The 23,976-nt window shown below is 32.2% G+C and overlaps 1 protein-coding gene and 1 pseudogene across 3 annotated transcripts in view; one reads left to right on the top strand and one right to left on the bottom strand.

The window, feature by feature from the left end:
- The first annotated feature begins 1,249 nt into the window (after positions 1-1,249).
- Positions 1,250-2,384, top strand: LOC143050780 (uncharacterized; annotated as a pseudogene).
- A 2,073-nt stretch (positions 2,385-4,457) lies between these two features.
- The window catches only part of LOC143052296 (uncharacterized), a 46,697-nt gene continuing 27,178 nt past the window's right edge, over positions 4,458-23,976 (bottom strand). For all 3 annotated transcript variants that reach the window (XM_076225308.1, XM_076225307.1, XM_076225306.1), the window contains exons 4-10: positions 17,891-17,936; positions 17,064-17,096; positions 14,978-14,992; positions 12,173-12,187; positions 10,727-10,741; positions 8,767-8,796; positions 4,458-5,494 (exon numbers count right to left, since the gene is read on the bottom strand). In XM_076225308.1, the coding sequence (XP_076081423.1) occupies positions 8,772-8,796; positions 10,727-10,741; positions 12,173-12,187; positions 14,978-14,992; positions 17,064-17,096; positions 17,891-17,936 (149 nt within the window). In that variant the 3' untranslated portion in view covers positions 4,458-5,494; positions 8,767-8,771. The remainder of the gene's footprint in view (positions 5,495-8,766; positions 8,797-10,726; positions 10,742-12,172; positions 12,188-14,977; positions 14,993-17,063; positions 17,097-17,890; positions 17,937-23,976) is intronic.

Below are 23,976 nucleotides of genomic sequence, written 5' to 3'. Positions count from 1 at the left end.
GGCAACTGTGTGTCTGTTCGTAGGCAAAGGTCCCCGAAATGTTCTCATCGCACGATAACCAGTAGCGATGAGCCGATATCGAACAGTTCTTGTTTATAGGCTCCTGTATGGTCATCACTCTCTTTTTAGGATTGTTTTGTTTGCAATGGGTTTCCTTCTGACCAACCTTCATTATGCTTGATTTTCCCTAGCAGATGTTATAGGGGGTCTTCTTGATCTCGGAAGGTTTTTAACATCGTTTGTTGCCTGATTTTTATTCTCAAAACGACTTATAGTGGACTGGTGAAGACCAACAATACGTGCAATTGTCACAGCGACATACCTGATTCTCTCATGCTGATTATCTGCCATCTTGGTGCAGTTATGAGTTGTGGATGACCAATTACAAGGTGTCAATCACATAACTTTATAAACTTGGTTATTTAAAGTGTTGAAAACAATGAGGATATACGAGTACAGAAGCTGTATGTGCAGATAAGAACTTATCGAGTCGATATTTATTAATTAAACTCAGGTGATAATTAAATAATGTTCAACTAGTTCTATTTCAACAAATTGTATCACAAAAAAATAAAGAGTGTTTTTTTAATTTGAATTTGAATTTGGTGTTGCAATACTTTTTTCCATGTGTATATATATATAGTAAAGAACAACGTGGAAAAGTGAAACTAAAACATGAGGTTGCAACAGGTAAACATTCATTAAAATAAAAAAATCTTTGTCAAAATCGCCATTTTTACTAATTCCCTTTTCCACCTATCTTCAAATCGACTTTATAATTGTAAAACACTAGAAAATCCCTTCCAAACAGAGATACCGGTTTGTTTACATTCCAGTTATCAAGACTCGTGAACTACAAAAGTATGAAAGGCCAGGCAAACGTAAAAATCGTAATTAACATTATAAAAAATTCGCGAAAAATGATGAATTATCGCTATAAAATGGCTTCTATTGCCAAATGTGATTTCTCTCACAACATCATGGTTGCCAAAAAAGGTAAGACTTTGTTAATTCCTGACCAATATTTACGTTGGAGGGCTAAAATTTAGATGAGAATTTGCACTTTACATACACAAAATAGATATATACATGTACACAATGTAAAAACAAAAAATACAGCAATAAATCACTGAAGAGTCTTTTGTAGAAGAAATGCGCGTCTGGCGTATATACAAAATTTAGTCCTGGTATCTATGATGAGTTTTTTTTCAGAAAGACATCACATAACATTTCAGGCTAAACCTACCTTCCTCAGGCATGATAAAAACACAGGTTGTACAGTCCCATGGCTTTGACTAATGCATACATATCAGTAAAGAATAAAGCAGCTCTACAATTTAATGTCCCAAGGCAAACTCTGCGTGATAGAATCACTGACAAAATAAGTCCAGCTTGTGTCACCACTGGGAGGGCACCTGTCTTTTCACTTGAAGAGGAGACTCGGATTGTGGAACATGTAAAGTCCATGGCTTCATATGGATATTGGTACACAAGACAGGAAGTACAGATCTAGCTATTGATTTTGCCCACACAATCAACATTAAACCTATAAATGAAGAATTTACCCTGAGATGGTTTGAGGGTTTCATAAAAATATGGCCAGGACTAAGAGTGGTTAAACCTAGAAGTTTGGAGATTCTACGTGCAAAATGTGGTTCTGTTGCTAATGTTGAAAAGTACTTTGCAAGCTTAGAGCAAGTTGTTCATAAATATAATCTTCAGGATAAACCACATCTCATATTTAATGTTGATGAGAAGGGTATAACACTGAATGATAAACCACCTAATGTTGTATCTGGAATTGAATGTAACACATCATCAGTAACATTTGGAAGGTCTAGTACTACCACCATACTTGGGTGTGGAAGTGCCTCGGGATTTGCTGTTCCTCCATATTTTGTATTTGAAGGGAAAAGAATGAATAATGAATTGATGAATTGTGCAACACTTGGTGCTGTTGGTGCAGTATCTGGCTCAGGATGGTCCAATATAAACATATTCAGACAATATTTAACAGACCATTTGCCTAAATATGTACCTGGCAGAAACAATGCCAACTTCTTCTCCTCGATGGGCATAAGTCACATGTTGCAGTAGATATAATAGAATGGGCACAGGAACACCACATCATCATTCACTTCATCTTACTAGCTCATACCTCACATATATTACAACATTTGGATGTTGGATGTCATGGGCCATTTCAACGTATTTATGATAATGAATGTCACAAAACCATGCGTCAGAACTCCTCAGTCATAACCAGATACAATATATGTGAACTAGCCTGCTAAGCATACCAGAAAGCACTATCCCTAGAAAACACTCAGTTAGCATTTAGGAAGACTGGAATATACCCCCTGGATAAGACTGTCATCAAATAAACGCATAATAGATACCAGGATTAAAATTTTATATTTACGCCAGACACGCGTTTCGTCTAAATAAGACTCATCAGTGACGCTCGAATCAAAAAATGTTTAAAAGGCCAAATAAAGTACGAAGTTGAAGAGCATTGAGGACCAAAAATTCCTAAATGTTTTACCAAATACAGCTAAGGTAATCTATTCCTGAGGTAGAAAAGCCAACAAAGATCAACTGAAACCATCAGAGGTATTCACAAGAAATGAGGAATGCACAGAAACTACGGATGAACCAATAACAGATGATATATAAGTAGTTAAAATTGGTACGAATGAAGAAGTAACTGAAGCTGTTGACATGGTTGAAAGTGCTGTGACTGATATTTTAGTTGTTGAAGATTTGCAAGATCATGATACTGCTGTACCACTCTTCTTTGCGGAAAGAATAAGCAAACTAAAACACATTAAGTCCGAAAATGACAAGAAAGAAAAAAAAAACCTTGGAAGATTGTATCTGGTATGCCCATAACTGAAACTGAGGTAGCATATACGGGAAACATAGCTAAACATTCACCGCGATATTCGTTACGTGGACGAACTTTGGGGATAGGAGGATATATAGGTGGGGAAAACTAACAGAAATATATGATAAGATATACATTAGATATACAATTTTTAGATCAAAATTAAATTATTAGAATGGACGCCCACCCTCCCTAAAAATAAACAACAACAAAAAACCAAACAATTAACAAACAACAACTCCGTGGTAGACACAGCTCACAAATTAAGACACCAATGTAGAAACAGTTTGAGTACTATATAGATTATTATTTTTTTTTCGGAAAGAACAAAGACTACATACTTGATATCTATATAAAAAGTACATTTAAGTTGTTGGGCAACTTTAAATTTCAACTGGGGCATTTCTTTTTTTTTTAAATCTGAAGAGGTAAATAGTTTAAGGGCAGGATGTTACAAACATCCGTGTAATTAATCAATCACATTTGCAAGACGTTTTTTTTTTCTCATAAAAATAAAAGATTTTAAACAGAAACAGACAGTCCCTTTATTTTATTTAAGACATGTTGGGAACATAAGAAGACATAAAAATATCTCGGATGCACCATAATTACTGGTCTTAATTCAATACAAATATCAAAAGAAACATAGCAACTGTAAACGGTTAACGTTTTTTCCTGATATAACAAAAGAAACATAAACCGAAATTCCCGAAGATTCATTAAAAAAATATACATATTACGAGTTAACGCCCCTTAAGTTTTTTTTAAATGACAAAAAAAGTATTCCGCCTTTTAAAGATATAAGTAATTATACGATAGAACAGCATTAATTTGTGCATTTATCATTTAAACGAAAATACTTAATATTCATATTCTTTCACCCCCTCCATCTGACTTGATAAAAATTTTAGACCTGTTGTGTTCTGATAGTCTATGCTAAGGGGAATATTTCACTGCATTGTTTGTCTTTTTGCAGATTGTTCCAATGTTTTTATATAATTTTACTAAAATACCAGGTTGAAGTTAGAAACAAATGAAGTGTTTGTACATACAAATGATGAACGACAAACGGTAGATGCATTTTTAAAGTTTATGTAAACTTTGCAAACGTATGTTAGAAACAAATGATCAAACATGTGCGCGCTTAGTCGTTTTCATCGTTTGTGTTAGAAAGAAATACACCCATAGAAAGACATTCAACGTTTGTATTAACAAACAACGAACGACAAACTCTAGACGCATTTTTAGCGATTGTATAGTTTTTAAATATATCAAATAACTACCATACCGAGGAGGAGCAAAAGAATTGTTTTTATCTGTTAAAATCTATTGGCATAATCGTACAATTCACTTTTGGCACAAATGATACAAAGTATTAAGAAAACAAGTCGCGCAAATATATCATATGGACAAACGAAATGTAGCGCTGAATAATTAATTTTGCCGAAAAAAGATCTTACCAACATCTAAAACCTCTATAATGTAAGCACAAACTTAGCTCAGTCTGTCTACACGTTTCTTGTACCAGTGAAAAAAGAACAAAAACATGGCAGAAAAGAAAGACTCTACATTTTCCGTTATAATTTATAAAATGTTAAACACAAATTTCAAACAGCAGAAATAATAAAAAAAAAAATTGAAATCATTTTTAAAAAAGTGATGAAAATATAGCCGTGATAACAAATGTAAGGGAAGCAATCAAACTATTCATAGTTCGTTCTAAATAAAAAGCAAAAGAGAACTAAGGTTAAAGGTAAATACATTACATAACATTTATAAAATTATGTAGAAAATATCAAACACAGTTACAGATTTTCAATTAAAAAAATGTTCATCTCAGTTTTCTACATTTAAATAAAGAAATGTTCTGTTTTCTGTGCGTATAACTGTCACACATCAAAGTAGCAATTATATAAATGACAAACAAATTTATTCAACCGAATTTTGATTTAAGGAGGCTCAGGGTACAAAAATTTCAAAAAAATTTAAACATATTTTTCTCATAAGTTTATCTATTACACTATCATTTGTTACTTAATGACGTGGTACAAAAATCAACCCCAAAAAATCGATTCGTTTATGGCACCAGATGACTTTTAAAATGCTTATATTATTGAAGAAAATCCAAATTATCTCCCTTTAGTGCATCAGAAGTTATCTATATTTTTTTATCATTATTTACAAACAAAGCTGTACTAAAACTAAACACTTTAAAAATTGGGAAATTTCTGTAAAAAAAAATTATTTCGATATTATCTATATCTCTTCTATCTATAGTTCAACAGAAAAAAAGAACCTTAACAAAAATGAATGTTTTTTTCGAAGGCAGATTGTGAGCTTAAATGAACGGTGACCACATTTTTTTATTTCATTTTTCTTTTTAGTATAAGAAAAAGTTCATGTATAGAAAAAAATAGACGCGAGCCCCCTTAACACTGTTTTTATTATTTATTAATGTCTTCATTTGTTATCATGGTTATTGTAAAACAAATACAAAGTATATCTTCCTATATCTATTATAATTAAAAAATGATAAGCATATGGATATATATTTTCAGGTATGCGTCCTTATGTATTCTGCAGTCTTTCCAGGCTTTAATCTAAATCCTGAAATATATCAATAATATTTTACTCGCAAACTCTCATAGATACATGCTTTTTTAAACTAATTAATATTTTTAACTTTTCTGTCTCCAAAAAGAATATTTGCACAAAGTGTTTTTAGTTGATGTAATAGACAATATATACAATCCCCTCTCAGCCGACGTGGTGATTTATTTCAATGAAATAAAGTATCTAAAAGCATCCTTCCCTGTGCAATATGTTATTAAACTCATTAGGCAGAACAAATTTCAGGAAAATTGCATAATTCTTTAATCGTACTAAAGTCTGTATTAAATTTTTATCTATAATAAAAATTTTAATTTTAAGAATATTAAAGAAACGGGCTAAAATACTTTACTTGCCATAATATTAATATAAAAACATCGTCATAATTCGCCATCCGTAATAATTATTTAAAATGTTTATTTGGCATGCCATACTCGACAAAAATGTGGACGTAATGGAAAGCACTCTTCTGGTTAACAATACACTTACGATCATAAATAGTACGTAACTTGCGATCAACTTAGTAGTCATTTACGATGCCTTTGTGAAACACACGTAATGTGAACGTAGAACCACACGTAAACAGATCGTAAACTGATACGATGATCGAAAGTTAAGAAGGGTTTGTGAAACGGTGGCCTGAACTTCAGATAATGAAATATTTTCTCACTGTAAGTCAGACATCGAGCCCATCCACTAAGCCGGTCAAGGCGAGATAACTTTTTTAGTAAACCTATTGATAATTAATGATCGGTTTATCTGTGGATGTATATTACTGCTAAAATATTGCGTTTTTATGATGATATTAAATATATATAAAACATGGATAATACAACAAAAGAAGTGATATCGTCCGAAACAAATCTTGCTGAGAGGATATCATGAAAGGATACCAGTCGCTTTAGAAAAATAGGGGGAGCTTTAATAACAAAGCTATTACAAAAGGAAAAATATGATTGTCCAAGATTCAAACGTATTAACAAAGAGTTATTAATGCCTTCTTGGCTAATTCACTTAAAAGGTTAAGGATAAATTGTGGGAGGGGATTCTGATGAGTGTGTAGAGACACTCTCAAGTGGCAAGATTAAGGGGTTATGATCGTTTCCAGTAATTGTACGTCGGATCATATCAGGTTTTTACTTTCCTGCGGTACCACAGGAATTTCTTTTGGGACCATCTCATGTCTACCCTGAGTGGCCGGTTCTGAATTGGTACCAGTTCGAGCTTGACTGTTTCATGATACCATGGAAGTAATATTACTTCCATGATGATACATAGTATGGACTATGTATTCAGCGTGCATATAGAGTTTTATGATATCGAAACTGTTAATCTTTACTCCTCTGAAACCAAGGGGGGATGCGAATAAGACCCGACTTATTTAGGGATCATAACCCTCGTGCTGTTTAGGATAAACCTCGAGGAACTTGAGCATCCATTGCTACCAATGGCGCACATATTTGTCAGTTAAATATGTCATGTTGGCATTCTGTAATCATGTCAGACCTCGTCATTCAAAGTGAACTGTGGCCGTTATTTCCACATTAATTATTTGTTTGTTATGTTTTTGCCTGAAACTTGATTCTTTGATTAATACGGTTTATCTCATGTATAAGATAAACCAATTTAATGAACGAGAAATGATCACTGCATCATTCGGATTCGGTTCTCGTTTCCTGCTCATCAACATCACACGACTCTTTAGCCTAACATTGAACTAGCCACTCTTGTAGGTATGTAAAAGTTTGAAAACCCCACCCACCTCCCCTTGCAATCTTCCATGTTATAACAATTTTTTTGTCTGCTACCGTTTTATTTATGTTTTCAAAATGACCAGAACAGGCTAGATATATAACATTTTAGATAAAAAAAAAAAAAAAAAAAAGGAGACAAACCAGCCGATAGATTTACTTGATGAATCATACGTTAGAAAACTATATATGTTAATGCTAATTTTTGTGAATGGCTACCACTTTTATCTAAAAGAGGGACGAAAGATACCAAAGGGACAGTCAAACTCATAAATCTAAAACAAACTGACAACTCCATGGCTAAAAATGAAAAAGACAAACAGAAAAACAATAGTACACACGACACAACATAGAAAACTAAAGAATAAACAACACGAACCCCACCAAAAACTAGGGGTGATCTCAGGTGCTCCGGAAGGGTAAGCAGATCCTGCTCCACATGTGGCACCCGTCGTGTTGCTTATGTGATTACAAATCCGGTAAATAGTCTAATTCGGTAGGTCATATTCATGAAAGGGAAGGGGATTGTAGTTACGACGTAAGGAACATATCCGATATCTAAATATTCAGACACCAGCAGTGAAAATGGAATTATCAATACCTGCTATTGGTTCTTTGCCTGGAATCCATTTAATGTTTGAATTAATTTGGATAAAGATCAGCATTTATCTTGATTACTTGATTCTAATTGTTCATTATTTTGTAATAAAATCATTCGTCACAGTCAAAAAGAATGTCGGGATCTGGCAAAATTAAGGGATTATGATCGTTTCCCGTAATTGTACGTCTGATCATATTAGGTTTTTATTTTCCTGCGGTACCACAGGAAGTTCTGTTGAGACCATCTCATGTCTACCCTGAGTGGCCGGCTCTGAATTGGTAGCAGTTCGAGTTTGACTGTTTTATGATATATAGTATAGACTATGTATTCATCGTGTATATAGAGTTTTATGATATAGAAACTGTTAATCTTTACTCCCCTGAAAGTAGGGAGTGATGTGAATAAGACCCGACGTATTTAGGAATCATAACCCTCGTTCTCAGACTCTTTAGAATAAACCCTGAGGAACTTGAGCATCCATTACTACCAATGGTGTACAGATTTGTCAGTTAAATCAATCATGTCGGCATTATGTTATCATATCAGACCTCGTCATTCAAAGTGAACTGAGGCCGTTATTTCCACATTAATTATTTGTTTGTTATGTTTTTGCCTGAAACTTGATTATTTGATTAAAGAACAATTATTGATAAAGAAAACCCGGCTGCACTCATCGACTAATCAGGATTAGCCATACTCTTTACTCTGAAGACCATGTTATCATCATAAAATGACTTCGCCCAAAGTATTTATCCTTCCAACTCTTCAAAAAATTGTATGAATGTACTGGAAAGCACTCCAAAGACGCCCCAAAAGTACTTATGTTTTTCATTTTTATATAGCACTGCACTTAGAAGTTCATTTGATTTTAAACAAAACTAAGTTTCAAAACAATTAAACATAGAACAAATACATACTTTTCTCACGGTGAATACCCAGGTGGTGACCTGCAAAAAAACCCAAATAAATTAGATTCCTGATAGAAGACATATTATCAATTCTATTTTTTGAAATATTTTCTTAATATTGGCTTTTTGATGATGAAATTAAACTTAATGAGCTAACTATTCATTTTTTTGGTACAAAATCATTGGATTCGTTCCAATGATAGGGATTTGAATCTCCTGTCAGATTAAATAAAGGCAACAGTAGTATACCGCTGTTCGAAATTCATAAATCGATTAAGAAAAACAAATCCGTGTTATAAACTAAAACTAAAGGAAACACATCAATATAAGAGGAGAACTACGACACAACAGAAACAGAATATTAAAATGTAACACACACAGAAACAAACTATAATATAACATGGCTATTTTCCTGACTTGGCACAGGACATTTTAATAACGCCAAACCTCTCGCTTTTATGGCAATGTTAAATATAAAATCATATTCAAAACAGTGAAGCTGTGATCATTGATTGACGACCTTAAATTATCCCATTGACTGGGGCAGTTTGTGTGAACATTTGTCTGTAACGACCGCTGCTCACTATGTACTTGTTAAAGACACTTAAACTGTGGGGTCACAAAAGGTTCTCAATAAATAAAGTAATTAGAAAAACTAATCAGGAATAACACGATGTTTTGTTTGTATCAATAATATAAATCAAAACATAAAGTTATTCCTGATTAATTTTTCGAATTATTTTAATATTAAAGGCGTTAAGAAGCTTTGATGACCCCACAGTTTAAATTATATAATAAGTAAGTAGTGAGCAATGGTCGTTACAGACAAATGTTCACACAATCTGCCCCAGTCAATGGGATAATTTAAGGTCGCCAATCAATGGCCACAGCTACACTGTTTTAAATATGATTCTAACAATCTCAAAACAAACAAACATTTACCAAACTAGCACAAAAAGCATATATTAAATAAAAAAAAAAAAAAAACACATTCAGTGTGTCGCGTGTTTGGCGTCAGAGAATGTAAACGTCACATATGAAGACGTTTTGACATTCAAAGTATTATCAAATTTATAATAGAACAATAACATAATGACATATAATAGAACAATAACCTAATGAAGGGATTTTTAAAAGTACAGTCATCTTGTATCTTTTTTTAATACAAATTAACAAATGAATATATTTTTACAATGAATGACAGACATATTTTGATGACATGTCTTATAGACTTGCTAATTTTGAAAGCTATCAAAATAAATCAATCATTAACAGGGATACAATGAAGTGAGAGCAGTGGGATTTCAGGAGCAAAATAAAACAAAGAAGAAATAAAGTATGCCAAAGTCCAACTGCCGTTTCAGTTTATGGTAAAACTAAGTTCCCATATAATGAACTGAAATTGAGATAAAATAAATATTAAGCATCATTTATCAAACAGAAAGAAAACAAAATAAGATACAATTTGGATGCATTTTTCATTATATGAAAGTTGTAAATTTTCTATAACGCGATCCGTGTTAGTTGGTAAAAGTAAAACAAATTGTGATGTTCGTCTTTACCAATATCTGTTTTGAACGCAATCATATTAAAGGTTGTGTATCGAATTGAATCCAGTTTGATTTATAGAAAAGAACAAAATGAGTAACAACAAGGATGCTGTGAATTCTGATTAGGACATTTTGATAAGATTAAGAATATTTATTAAATATATAGAAGAGAAAGACACGTCGATGTCTTTTTTCCCCATTTGATAGGTAATGACAATTATCAGGGTTTTTAATCACCTGTCTCAAATGAAAAAGGTAACGACTGATTTTGTCTTATATGTATTAAAGAAAGGTAAAGACACAAAAATACTGAACTTCAAGGAAATTTCAAAAGGTATCAATGAATTTTACGATCTTTTATCCATGATATTAAAATAGTGAAGGTCATTCTACCATTAGGGTGAAATGTCAATACTTACTCAATATACGAAGGACTGAAATGGAAATATACATGACTTGGAGCATCATTAATTAACCAAAAAGAAAATGAAAAACAATATTTAACTGTTTAATGTTTTGCACATTACATACATGTAACGCAAATGCAATCTGAAGATGCGGCATTTTGTCTCATTTAAGGAACCATTATATAAGAAAAGTCATACTGGCATTAACAAAAATAAACCTAATGCAAAACACTCGTGTTCCACTTTTTATACCAACTTGTTATGTTGAAAACGTCTAACCAAAACACCATAGAATATGATTTTTAGTGTTTTGTTTTTACGTGTTTTAATTATTTCTACTTTTTTTAACCATTTACTTTACAGTATAGTCAAATGTGAACAGAATATATACTTGTCTACACGCTTCTGTCATTTATTACGATACGGTTCGTGTATCGAATTACATTGTATCTTTGACTGTTGTTGGACGTATTTTCCAGTATAGTACTAGCCCGTCTTCAGTACTATTGTGCTAATGATGAATATATCGTATGTGGTGATTTCCTGCAAGTTTTACTTTCCTTGAATTTTCTTTTCCAAAGGCATTGATTGTTCTCGATATATAATTAACCCAAATTTTAGAATTCTTTTTGTCATCTCTTACATAGTAACCGTCGTCGTCTTTCAACTGTTCTCATTTACGCTCTATATATAAAACCAATATGATATGAAACTCGCGTCTTGTGTTCAAAACTGTCACTTAGGTTTTGAAATAATTTTTTAAATGCATCGATCCCAAGAACAAGGAACAAGGAACAAGGAAAGATATATCTTTATGTTCTTTCAGTTTCATGTGTCGATTAACCATTCACTTTATTCAAGAAGAATTGTGTTTCTTATCCTGTCAACTTGTGTTAGAATAACTTCAGTCTTTTTATCTTTGAACTAAGAATGTATATTATATAGCGTCGCACAAAAATAAATTGAAAAAAACCGTTCATGTATACAGACGTTATTGTTTACCCATACGTATGTGTCTAATTCTTTATAAACATTTTTAGCAGAAAAACCAATCTTAATTTTTTTTTGGCAAATTAAACACTTTGAAACAAACATGTTTTAAAAATTATTTTAATAATTGTTTTATTAGCAATATTTTTGTATCAAATCTATCGAGTTGAAGCTTGTGCACTGCGTGTTAATAAGCAAACATTGATGTGTGAACAATAAGATCAAAACAACAGAACATAGTGTAAAATAACAAAACAAAAAAACGGTGAAGCATGATTTCTGAAATGAATATATACTTCAACATGGTGAATTTCCTTATTATTTATTTATATATAATAGCAGACAAAATTATTTCGATCATGTTTTTGATTATATGTAAGAAACTTGAGATTTTTCTTTCCCTCGCCTAGAGAGGAAACTAAATTATCGCAAGTCATGTTGCCATTATAAGTAAATGTCAATACTTACCCATCATTTGGAGGACTGCAATTTAATACAAAACTTAAAGTTTAGCATCATTCATTGAATAGAAAGAAAATACAACATATATACACATTTCGTTTTATTTGTGACCGGTGCCTGCAATATACTTCATACTAAATAACACAGCGATCAGTCAATTCAGAAAAAACTGAAGAACGCCATATCAAACTTTTAAACAAGTCAAACTGACCACCCATAACCAAATTGAAATAATATGATGAAGTTACTTCTACAGCCCTTTGATACTTTGATACACGGCTCCAACATTAAATATGGAAAGGTTCATGTATCATTGTGTTTGGTATATTTAATTTATATTTTCCCAACTGCTTGTTTTTTGCCAATTTCTATAGACGTTTTATTTTTTGGTATCAACAGTCCAATAGTCAGAGCTATTAAGCTATTGTGCGGACAGGATATATATCATTTCTGCAAGTTATTATTGAACACTAGATTAATGACAATGTTGTTATATTTGTCTTCTCTGGAGGTATGCCCTGCCCCATTAACCTCAGTGTTCATACACTGACGGAATATGTCATTGATGCGGTCTGTTTTCTGCTAATATGCGAAATATATCACTGGCAACTAATTGATCAGCTTGGTATTTGAAAAATTTTCAAACAATTGGTCGAGTTTACTGTGCTTTTAACATCGCCGTATAAGTGGAAGGCTTGGTTAGCCATGAGACCAGGTTCTAGTTGGCAAACCATACAATTAGATTCATACCACCATTGTTTTCAAAAAATGTCGGTATCAAGTTAGGAATATGACAGTTGTTTTCAAATATTTTGTTTCTATATATGTTGTTAGTTTTTGTTGCCGTTGTTATTTCGGCTGTTCCGTTGTTTTCTTTTCATAGTTGATGTGTTTCCTCAGTGTTGGTTGGTGACCCGGATTTGTTTTCGCTTAATCGATTTATAACTATTGAACAACGGTACACTACTGTTGCCTTTGTGTACTCTGGACATGTTGAATTATACATTTGATACCTTTGCAAAGGACCAGGTTCACTTTTGCCATAAATAAAAGCAACAGCAGTATACCGTTGTTCGACATTCATAAATCGATTAAGAAGAAAACAAATCAGGGTTACAAGCTAAAACTGAGGCAAACACATCAAATATAAGAGAAGAACCACGACACAACAGAAACACAACACTAAAATGCAACACCCACACAGAAACGAACTATAATATATAAATGGCAATTTCCCTGACTTGGTACCTGACATTTTAAGAAACATTGTGCCTTGAACCTGGTTTTGTGGCTAGCCAAACCTCCCGCTTTTATGGCAATGTTAAATATAACATTAAAATGACAACATTACATGACAGGACAACAATACAAATAATTGCGAGAACATACAGGACAGAGAAACACACAAAAAATAGCGATAAAAAGGTACCAGGCTTATGATTTAATACGCCAGACGCGCGTTTCGTCTACATAAGACTCATCAGTGACGCTCAGATTAAAAAAGTTCGCGAGCCGAAACAAGTACAAAGTTGGAGAGCATTGAGGATCAAAGTTCCAAAAAGTTGTTCCAAATACGGTTAATATATCTGCATGGGATAAGATAATCCTATGAATTTAGAATAATTCATGCTTTTGCAAACAGTTATTTTATAAAAATGTCTTACATTGTCTTGAATTTCAACTCGATCATAAAATGTAAAAAAAAGCCACAATTTCATTCATAAATGAATATTTTCTATAAACCTTAATGATACGTAATAAAAACTCTTCCTAACAGTACATCATAGTCTCCATTATCAGTAAGTTTCGAAATTTTGTCAAAATACGATGAATTTGTATTTATTCACGAAAAAACTTTAGAAAAATATTGGATCCAACCTCTGATCCGAACTTTTCATTCACAAAAAGATTCACAACATTATTTGGACAAGGGATTGCGACCAAAGTGAATTATGTTTAAAACTATAATATATAGCTGTGATTGGAACCAAATCTGACGTTTGCAACACAATAAGTCATAACTCTGAAATTATGGTTCCCAAATGTATGTTATTTTGTAAAAAAAAATTATATGACTACTATGTTTATAAAATTTGTAGTATTTTGACGTGATTAAAAAAAAACTTCACAAAAGTATTAGCCACTATGGAACCTCCTTCAAGGTAAAATCACTTGAAAGAAATAACATTGTTCTATCCTCAAACATATATGACCTAAGATAGACTGGCAAAGCGTTTATCTTTTTTTTCATTTTCAACGTATCACACTACTAGAATGTTATAGAATTGGTCTGCTAACGGTTTAATTCGAATGTTGCTGGTGATTCTTACGTAGACGAAACATGTGTCGTGCTCTAAAACTTATATGCTCGGTATACTCATAGATGCTTATCAACAACCGGGTCAAGAACGAAAAACGCTTGTCTTAATCAACATTAATATTAATTAACCACAGAAGAAATCACTTGCTTCGAACTAATCCCATGTGCATCAGTAAGAATTTCCACTAGTTAAATAGTAATATCTATTTTTGAAAGCTTTCAAAACCTAGGATTCACAGACCAACAGATAAAATATAGAAGAGTAAAATCCGACCATACAAAGTGTGTAATATTTATAGCTACAGATGTGCATGCTTTATCAAATGCCAATATTCCTTAAATATAACGGCATTCATTAGACATAAAGAAAACAGAATAGACACTGATGTGTTTATTATTTCATTTAGCTTTTATTTTTGATCCAGTTCAAAATAGAAAAATTGAATACTCACAAAGCATTACTGTGATAAGAATTAAATGTTAATACTCACCCTTCCGTATGGTGCCTGAAATAGAAAAGTACTAAAACCTAAGCATAATTCTTAAAACCGTATTAATAAATCGACGTAGTAAAGTAATTTGTTGATTTAGTTTTTTTCTCATTATAAATATTAAACATCTTGGAGTCTGCTCTAAGTATAGATAAATCTAAAATTATATTTTTTTGTTGTTGACAAAGCAAAAGAAGCACGTCATATTAGAATGAGTAATTGATAATTTTTATCTAAGTGACAATCTGTCCAAGAATCAAGCAGTGGTGAAAAACTTGACAAACAAAACCAACTTTGGTTTACATTATCTGAGTATAAACTGTATAATGGTGCATAATTATAGATTATCGTACCGGCTCAAGCGAGAAAATCAATCTGGTTGAGATGACCAATGGTAATCTGTTGATCGCTTTTTTAACCTATGACGAGAAATTGTTTATTTTATTTGACAACGGGCAAGTGCTCACTCAGTTTCTAGCGATAATTTTTCATATCTCTCTACTGTGCTGAGAAAGGAAAGATTCAGTCAGTAAGAGCAAAGGAAAATTTCTTAAAATAGCGATAGTTATAGATTATCTTTGATCATCATTTATTTTCTCGTTGGAGCTGGTACGTCGAAAGTGAGAAAAGCAATCGAGTTGAAATTGTCGATAATTCATATATTACGACGTTTTAATTTTGTTGGCAACAGGCACGTGCACCATTAGTTTTTAGTGATAATTTCTCATATTACTCTACTGTAATGAGAAAAGAAATTATCAGTCAGGATGATCAAAGGAAAAATACTTGACCGCAATGTCAACCTTACCTTTCTTTTCATTCCTATATTTTTATTTTCATAATGGATAATTTAAATACACAATTGAAATTAAATGCACTCTGTTTATTTGTGTTTTTTTTTTTAGATTTATCAGGAATATAAATAGTGTTTGCTAATGATGGTATTCTTCTTTTACTAAACTCATTTATTTTATGTTTTCTATTTGACGAAGAAGGTTTTATGGTTTGTTTTCTTTCACACATAATTCTTTATTTCAGGTATTTTTCAACGTAAGTTGAGATGGTCTAGACCATCCACAAACGAAGAAAATGCTATAAATATCTATACTATTGTAGACCAACATATTTTAACCGGCTTGTCTCCGAGACGACAATCGTCTGAAGTATTATATAATAGTGAGTGTACGTAATGAACTTTATAACATCATATAGTTATTGCTTTAATTGGCATTACTTCATTAATAAAACCACAAATAAAGATCCGTAGCTGGTTCCTCACCGTCTACGGTGTGTAAGCAGGTGGATATGATTTTGTATTCAATTTGTCTTGAATGAATAATAACTCAACTCACGACAATTTCGCACAACTCATACACTCTCACTTATTTTTACAACTTTTATCACTTTGTCGAAGTAGCACCACTCCAAAAAATTTAAGAAATGTGTTTAATCATTAGATGGTTTATTTCTTCTCTTAATAAATTCATTCTTTCTCGAAGTATCCGCGTCACATGGCGACAGAACTCACACCACTCTTAAACAAATGCTACTTTTCTAGATTGTTTCCTCCGTTCTTGGAGCACCTGTATCACACTGAGACAGAAATTGACTCGCACCTTTCGAATTGGTTATTTTCTCCGTGTTTGACATAGACAGAATCTACGAGTTGGACATTCAAAATATAAAGGAAGACGAACTAATCGGAACTATTGACATTATGTGCATAAAAACAGTTTGAGGCACACGAACCCTGTGTATCACTATTAACATTTCTTGTAGGCTACAAGCTGCAAACTATTATATTTTTTTTTATTTAGGAGCTAACTTTTGCCGGCTTCTGAGTGTGAGATTTTCTGGATGCGTTGAAGACACATTGGTGGACTACGGTGTTTCATTGCTCTTTGGTCAGGTTGTTGTCTCTTTGTACCTTTTCCATTCTTAATTTTATATATTTGTCATAAAATGTCAATTCAGTATAACAGCAGAAAATCAATTCAGAAGAACTCTTTAGACGCTGTTATTTTCATTTATATTTAATATGAATATTCATTTATATCAGTATTATTTTTAAAGTGTATATACTTACGCACAACAGCACAAGCAATGACAACAGAATCCTCTGTAAGAGAGAAATAATAAAATGAGTGCAAATATTTTTTTGCAGCATTTGTACTGTACAATGTGCATAATCAATCTAAGTTTGTAAAGAACAAGAATATATTTTACATACTGTTTTATTAAATAGAATTGGTAAATTTAACATATTAAAGTATAGCTTTATTCTAAAAAAAACCTCTTTGAATATACCAGGCTTATAGATGTATGAAATAGACGAATTGTTCTTCTACATCCGCCTCATCAATGATGCTCGAGTAAAAATAAGTTTAAAATGCCAAATAAAGTTGGTGAACATCAAGGGCAAATATTCCAAAGTTGATACCTATTAGTTTTTTGTACAATTCAAAATGTGTTATACAATTGATTGATGAATTTAACAAAATCAATCATAATTAATGTCGACATAGGTGACTGCTATAAGAAGACGTGGTGTTAAAGCCAATAAAACATCTCCCTATCCAAGTCACAATTTGTGAAAAGTAAATCATTATAGGTCAAGGTACGGTCTTCAACACAGAGCATTGGCTCACACCGAACAGCAAGCTATAGCAGGCCTCAAAATAATTAGTTTTAAATTAACAATAATTGTAATATTTAGGTCAGATAAATGTTAAATTAAAAGACGCGAAATGTAATCGTGGTGCAGAACAATGGTAGTACATGAATTTAAAGAAAATGAATAATGGTCAGAAAGATGATGATATTAAGCATTGCAACATTAGTTATATAACCATGAAAGTATTATATTTAATAAGATACATCGATTACATTACGTAGAATTGGAAACAGACTTACCTGTTTTTTCCTGCATGTTCAAATTTGTCACCTCCTCTTCGTTTTTCTAAATGTCATATATTGATACAAATGAATTTTTAATAAAAACGAACGCTAAACAGTATTGATACAGATGGATTCTTCCATTGCATCAAGTGTGACACGATATTTATATTATTAAAGCGAGACTCGCCGAGCGTTTTAAATATGTAAATGTAATTGTTAATAATGGATAGATATCGTAATACACGAGATTTGTAGGTGGAATCTGTTTCCCTAATGATTTTGTAGCAATATGCATACAAACTTATTTCTTCTTTTACATTAATCTATAAAAAATGAGTTCTTTCTACAAGTTTTCGTCATGCATGGTTACCTTTTCCACGCCATCACAATAGAAAATTCCGAGAAAAGGAAGAACCTCGATCATGCAAACAAACAACACGTTGATTAAATACAAATAATAAACATTTCAGAAAAAGGATAAGCCGTGTAACAATTAGAGAAATTAGTTTAAATGTTAAAAAACGTATAAACAAGTACAACGTAAACATTGATTAATTAAAACATGGCATTAGCATATACGAGGAGTACACTTATATATATATATCCATTTTCTCAAAATAAAAGTTAATCTTGTTAGTTGGAATTCAGAAACTTGACGAAATACGGAATCTCAATGGCGAATAAAAATGTTATCTCGTTAAATTCAATGCTAGTTATAGTATCAAAGCATGTCCATTTTATATAATTCTTTTGTTTTTGTTACTGAAAAATTACATAAAAGAGTTAGACCATATCTATAATACAAAAATAACGAGGTCCAATTTGTCAGCCGTCATGACATAAAACGATGATTTAAAGAATTCAACTTTATATATAACTAATATAGTACAATGGTGTTGATTACAATTTACACCACTCCAGGCCTATTTTGTTTCTATGTAATTTATATTGCCAATAATTAAGAAGTTCCGGGTCGATTCCGACAGCGATACCGATACCAATAGTATATGTAACATATAGCTTCCGGTCGCATCACAAAATAACATGCAAGGTGAACGTTCTGGAAAAACTTAAGTCGAACTCAGTTGAACTGAAAAGTAATGCTTACAGTGTAGGGTTGCCTTGATGACCAACACACGCCCCCGCTTTATCTGAGTTGTAAGGGATTACAAATAATCATGCCAGCAACGACTCAAAGGTAGCGTGAATCTGTCATTTTACAGGGAACCCAAATCGATACTTCAATGCACAAATTCGTTCCCATCTTTTAAAGCCACAAAACTATTTTCTGATCTCCACAAGAAAATTTTCTATCAGCATTGACAGTAACAAAATAAAAAGGGGTGGGCGATGTTGGTACACTGCTTTGACAATTATATGTTGCCCTATCTAGAGTCCGGTCTTTTCATTCATTACAAATACTTCCTAACAAAGATTCCTTCGTCAATGAGAAATACACAACACAAAATATAGTGTATAAGGAAGATTTAAATTAAACTTGAGACTATTCTTTGTTGTCTTTAATGTAACATATATTTGCCATCTTTTTATATCTCCACCGGCGAACCGGGCAGATATAATATTTTACATATCCGTCCGTCCTTCTGTCCATTCGTCCGCCTGTAACATTTATAGGATCAAACCACTCATATATAAAAAAAAATTGCCAATGAGACTACTCTTCACAAGAGACAAAACGCCACAGAAATTAACAACTATAGGTCATCGTACGGCCTTCATCAATAAGCAAAGCCCATACTGCATAGTTAGCTATAAAAGGTCCTGAAATTACAAATGTAAAACAATTCAAACGAGAAAACTAACGGCCTAATTAACGTAAAACAAATGAACGAAAACCAAATATGTAACACAGCACCAAACGACAACCACTGAATTGCAGACTCCTTACTTGGGACACATATAAACATAATGTAGCGGGGTTAAGCAGGACTATGTATTGATGTGAAACTTCTACAACAAATTTAATGTACACTGTACTCTTTGTGGTGTTTGTAGTTGTGCACCACGGTTTCATTTTTTTTCACTTGGGTCTCTATGGCAATGGTGATTTATGACATCTGCAAATCCTCACTAACCAATTCTATCATATACAACAGACTTTTTATACATTTAAACTGTTTGTGTATTATCACATTTGATCTGTAGGGTAGGTTGCAGGGTTATTAGATTAAAAATTTTGTCATACAGTATGGAACAATCTGGTCAAATAAAAATAGTAATCGTTCAGAGCAAGTTCCTGATTTAGAGATTTAATATTCAGGGATTGACAAGACATTTCAAATTGCACATTGTATAACCATATGTGGACAACTTCATTTATATACATATGATCTATTTGGTATTATTCCCAACTTTGTACTTAGTTTATATCTATTTTACCCTATACTATAATGATCTTACTATATATATTTTGTATTATATGGTTCAATGAATTCAAATACTCTATGTGGGCTAAGAGCCGAAGCCAGCATTATAAGGTATTTACATTTAAGGGTTTTTCAAATTAGTTGATGGTTAAATGTTTTTGACTTAAATATTTTATTTAGTTTCATTTACTTTGCTTATTGTATTTCAAACTTTATATTTTCTTATTTACCTGTAATTAACTTTCAATGCTGTATAGTATTTTCTATAGTAGTATGGTCAACTTACTTTAGTGAAAAGTTTTCATTAGCATTGATTAACAAATTGTTTACATTCAGAGTTGTCATTTAACTGTATTTTGCATTATTATTTATTTGCAATTGTGTAATTAAACATAATATACATTATTTGCTGCAAAATGATATATTCATATGCATTTATATGTAAAGTTGTATTTATTTGTCATTATCTGTTTATTTCAGATCTGTCGTTGCCTTCTATATTATATTTAATAAAGTATATGAACATTCTGCATTAATTCATCTGAGCCTTATTCCACCTGGTCATTAATAGTTATCCCACGAGGACGCGGTGTGTCAGTGTAAGATCACCCCGATGGCCGGAGGCCAGAGTGTGATCTAACACTGACACACCAAGTCCGAATTGCATAACTATTTTACAACCCAGCTGTTTTAGATTAGACGAAAAACCATCGACAAATCAAAAATCTTGTTTAGAACGCCACACAACCATTATAATATACTTTATATATTACTATATGATGTATACCCTTTATGACCCCCGAACACGATGAGTAGATTTCAAACACAATCTCAACTCGTCCCATTGGCCAATCAGCCCACACATATCACCACTTTATAAAAAAAATCGCCCCTCTCTTGTTTACCGACTCGCCCTACTTTTGAAAAAGTGTAAAATCAAATTGAACAATCAATTTGACAACTCACTTATTAACGAAAAGGGTTTAAACCCCACTGAATAAAGGTCTGCCAACTCGCCCCACTTATAAATATATCTTGCTTCCTTTAAGTATGTTAAATTACTGATAGTTCGTGTCCAGTCACCCTGGTGTAGTGGTATGTGTATAAAGATAAAATAAAATGTGTCGCGGCTTAATATGCTAAAGGTCGTGAGTTCGAATCTCATCATATACACTGGGTTTTTTCTACGTGAATTTTGATAGATAGTCTTTTCCGTATAATTAACTATAAGTTTTAAAGTGAATTTGACATTCCCGCCAAAATGTTACAGAACAAAAGAAGGCATGCATAACAAAGAAACTCAAACTGGGGTGATCTGGTAGGGGTGATCCGGGTCAGATCACCCCTACCAGATAACCCCTGTTAGAACAAAGGAGCTGGGATGTAACACACAGTATGGAACAATCTGAATAAATAAAAATAGTAATAGTTCAGAGCAAATTTCTGTTATTCAGGGATTTACAAGACATTTCAAATTGCACCTTGTATAACCATTAAAACACCCTGGAGAATACACTTAACTCTTTTTGAATAATTCATTAGACTAGATCCAAAATAATCATTAAAATTAACATAACTCGACAATAACTTTGCACAATCACGGGTTAATACTATATATATATATATATCCAATCTGACAATTTACTTTCAACGATTTTTTTACACTCCAAATGAAATTATTTCCACTATTTCCGAAAAACTTATTGGAACAATTCAAGGAAATAAAACAGGTAGTTTAGCATTAGACCATATGTTTAATCTACATTTGTAAGGTGTTTTGTGCGGCTTTGGAGGCCAGAACATGGTTAAAACTATCATTGTATTTAGTTCTGCTTGAAAAGAAGTAGGTGTTAGTTTATGTTTGTTACATATGTCATTTTCTAGAAATTGAGTCAGTTGGACTGTTGGTGAAATTGTTATTTCCTTTTGCAGAACCTCGATATAAATTTAACTCAAACAATAACGATATTAGAATAAGCCTTACCAGCCAGAACAAAAACAAATTCCGTGCTGTGTTCTTTTAGCTGATGTTTGATACGGATAATATGGTTATTATGGTTTTTTAAGGAGTAACATGTTCCTCGAAATGCTTTATACTTATATCAACTATCCACTTCAACTATATGTTAGATGTATTTCTATTTGTAGCCTTCTGATGAGTTAAGGTAGATTCATGGTATACCGCCATCTTGGATTGCACAATCGCAGTACAAAATCGGTCTAATTATTTGCCTAAATCTGCAAATTTGGAGACAGATTTGCAATTCAATGGTTAGACTTTTTTTCTGTTTGAAGACAAATTGTTAATTAATCGTATTATTCATAATATTTTAACAAATATCAATTTTTTTGGTATAAAAATTATTTTTTTCAAATGAGCCATTTAAGGGGAAATAACTCTTTTAGTACAAAATTTATACTGGGCTAATAGGGAAATTTTTTATTTTTACTTTTAGCAAGAAAACAAGTTCGGTGACACCATGTTTTCTTTTTATTTTCTTAAAACATTTTATGAAACCTTTCTTCTCACAATTTATTTCAAAATTCTATCTCATAGAATTTTTTTTATGCACACTAATGTGTTTTTTCATGAACAAACTAACCAAATTTTGGCAATTTTCAACGACCCATAGCTTGAAAAATAGCACGGTGACCCATACTTTTTATTAAATTTTTGAAAAGAGCATAGTAAAATCTTCATTTTGGCAAATTATGAAACAATTCTGTCTAAAAAAATATATACTTGTGATCTACCTTAAGCCTTTTGCAAATGATTTTTATAGTTCGTCCTTATTTTGTATTGTTATACTGTCCCAGGTCAGGTGGAGGAGGGTAGTGAACCGATAACATGTTTAACCACGCCACATTCTGTACGTATGCGCCTATCCCAATAGAGGCACTTGTAATTCGGTGGTTGTCGTTTGTTGATGTGTTACGTATTTGTTTTCTTTCAGTTTTTGTACATAAATAAGGCTAATAGTTTCCCCTTGTGAATTGTTTTACATTTGTCATATAGCTGACTATGCGGTATGCTTGGCTTATGTTAAAGGCCGTACAGTGACGTATAGTTGTAAATTTCTGTGTCATTTGGCCTGTTGTTGCGAGTTGTCGCAATGGCAGTTATACCACATCTTCTTTTTTTGATATGTTCATTACTGAATTAGAAAAAATCTAAGTATTTCTTGTCAGCTTTGTCTATTTTGAACAGTAAAATGAGTAAGTACGGATCCGAGTGTGTCGAGGATGATGTTACGGTGGACAATATAACAATAAGTCCTTTACTGAGGAATGATTTCAACTTTCGATAACGAACGATGTTATGGTCTTCTGTTATAAGATAGCAAATATATTCGGAATTACTGCAATGTCATGACATATGTGTATTGTCACTGATGTTTGACTATTTACACGCTTCGCTATAATTAAACATCAATTTCAGGTTAAATTTTGTGTAAGCATAACAAAAAAGTTCAGTATTATAAAAATAGACAGGAATTTGTCTTTACACAGTACGATTATTTGAAATAGCGACAACATATGCTAAATCAAAACCTGTATTGACATTATTTGATTTTAATAAAATTTTTTTTTTTGTTTCCATCGTAAAGAAAGAAGGGTATATAGAAACGTAAACAAAACATGTCAAGTTTAAAGTGTAATGCATATTTTAAGGATATATCTAGTTTCATAGATACATGAATTGTAAATATGTTC

Source organism: Mytilus galloprovincialis, chromosome 11, assembly GCF_965363235.1.
Source record: "Mytilus galloprovincialis chromosome 11, xbMytGall1.hap1.1, whole genome shotgun sequence".
Taxonomy (NCBI): domain Eukaryota; kingdom Metazoa; phylum Mollusca; class Bivalvia; order Mytilida; family Mytilidae; genus Mytilus; species Mytilus galloprovincialis.
Note: the sequence above shows the minus strand (reverse complement) of the source record. Positions and strands in the feature narration are given on the sequence as shown.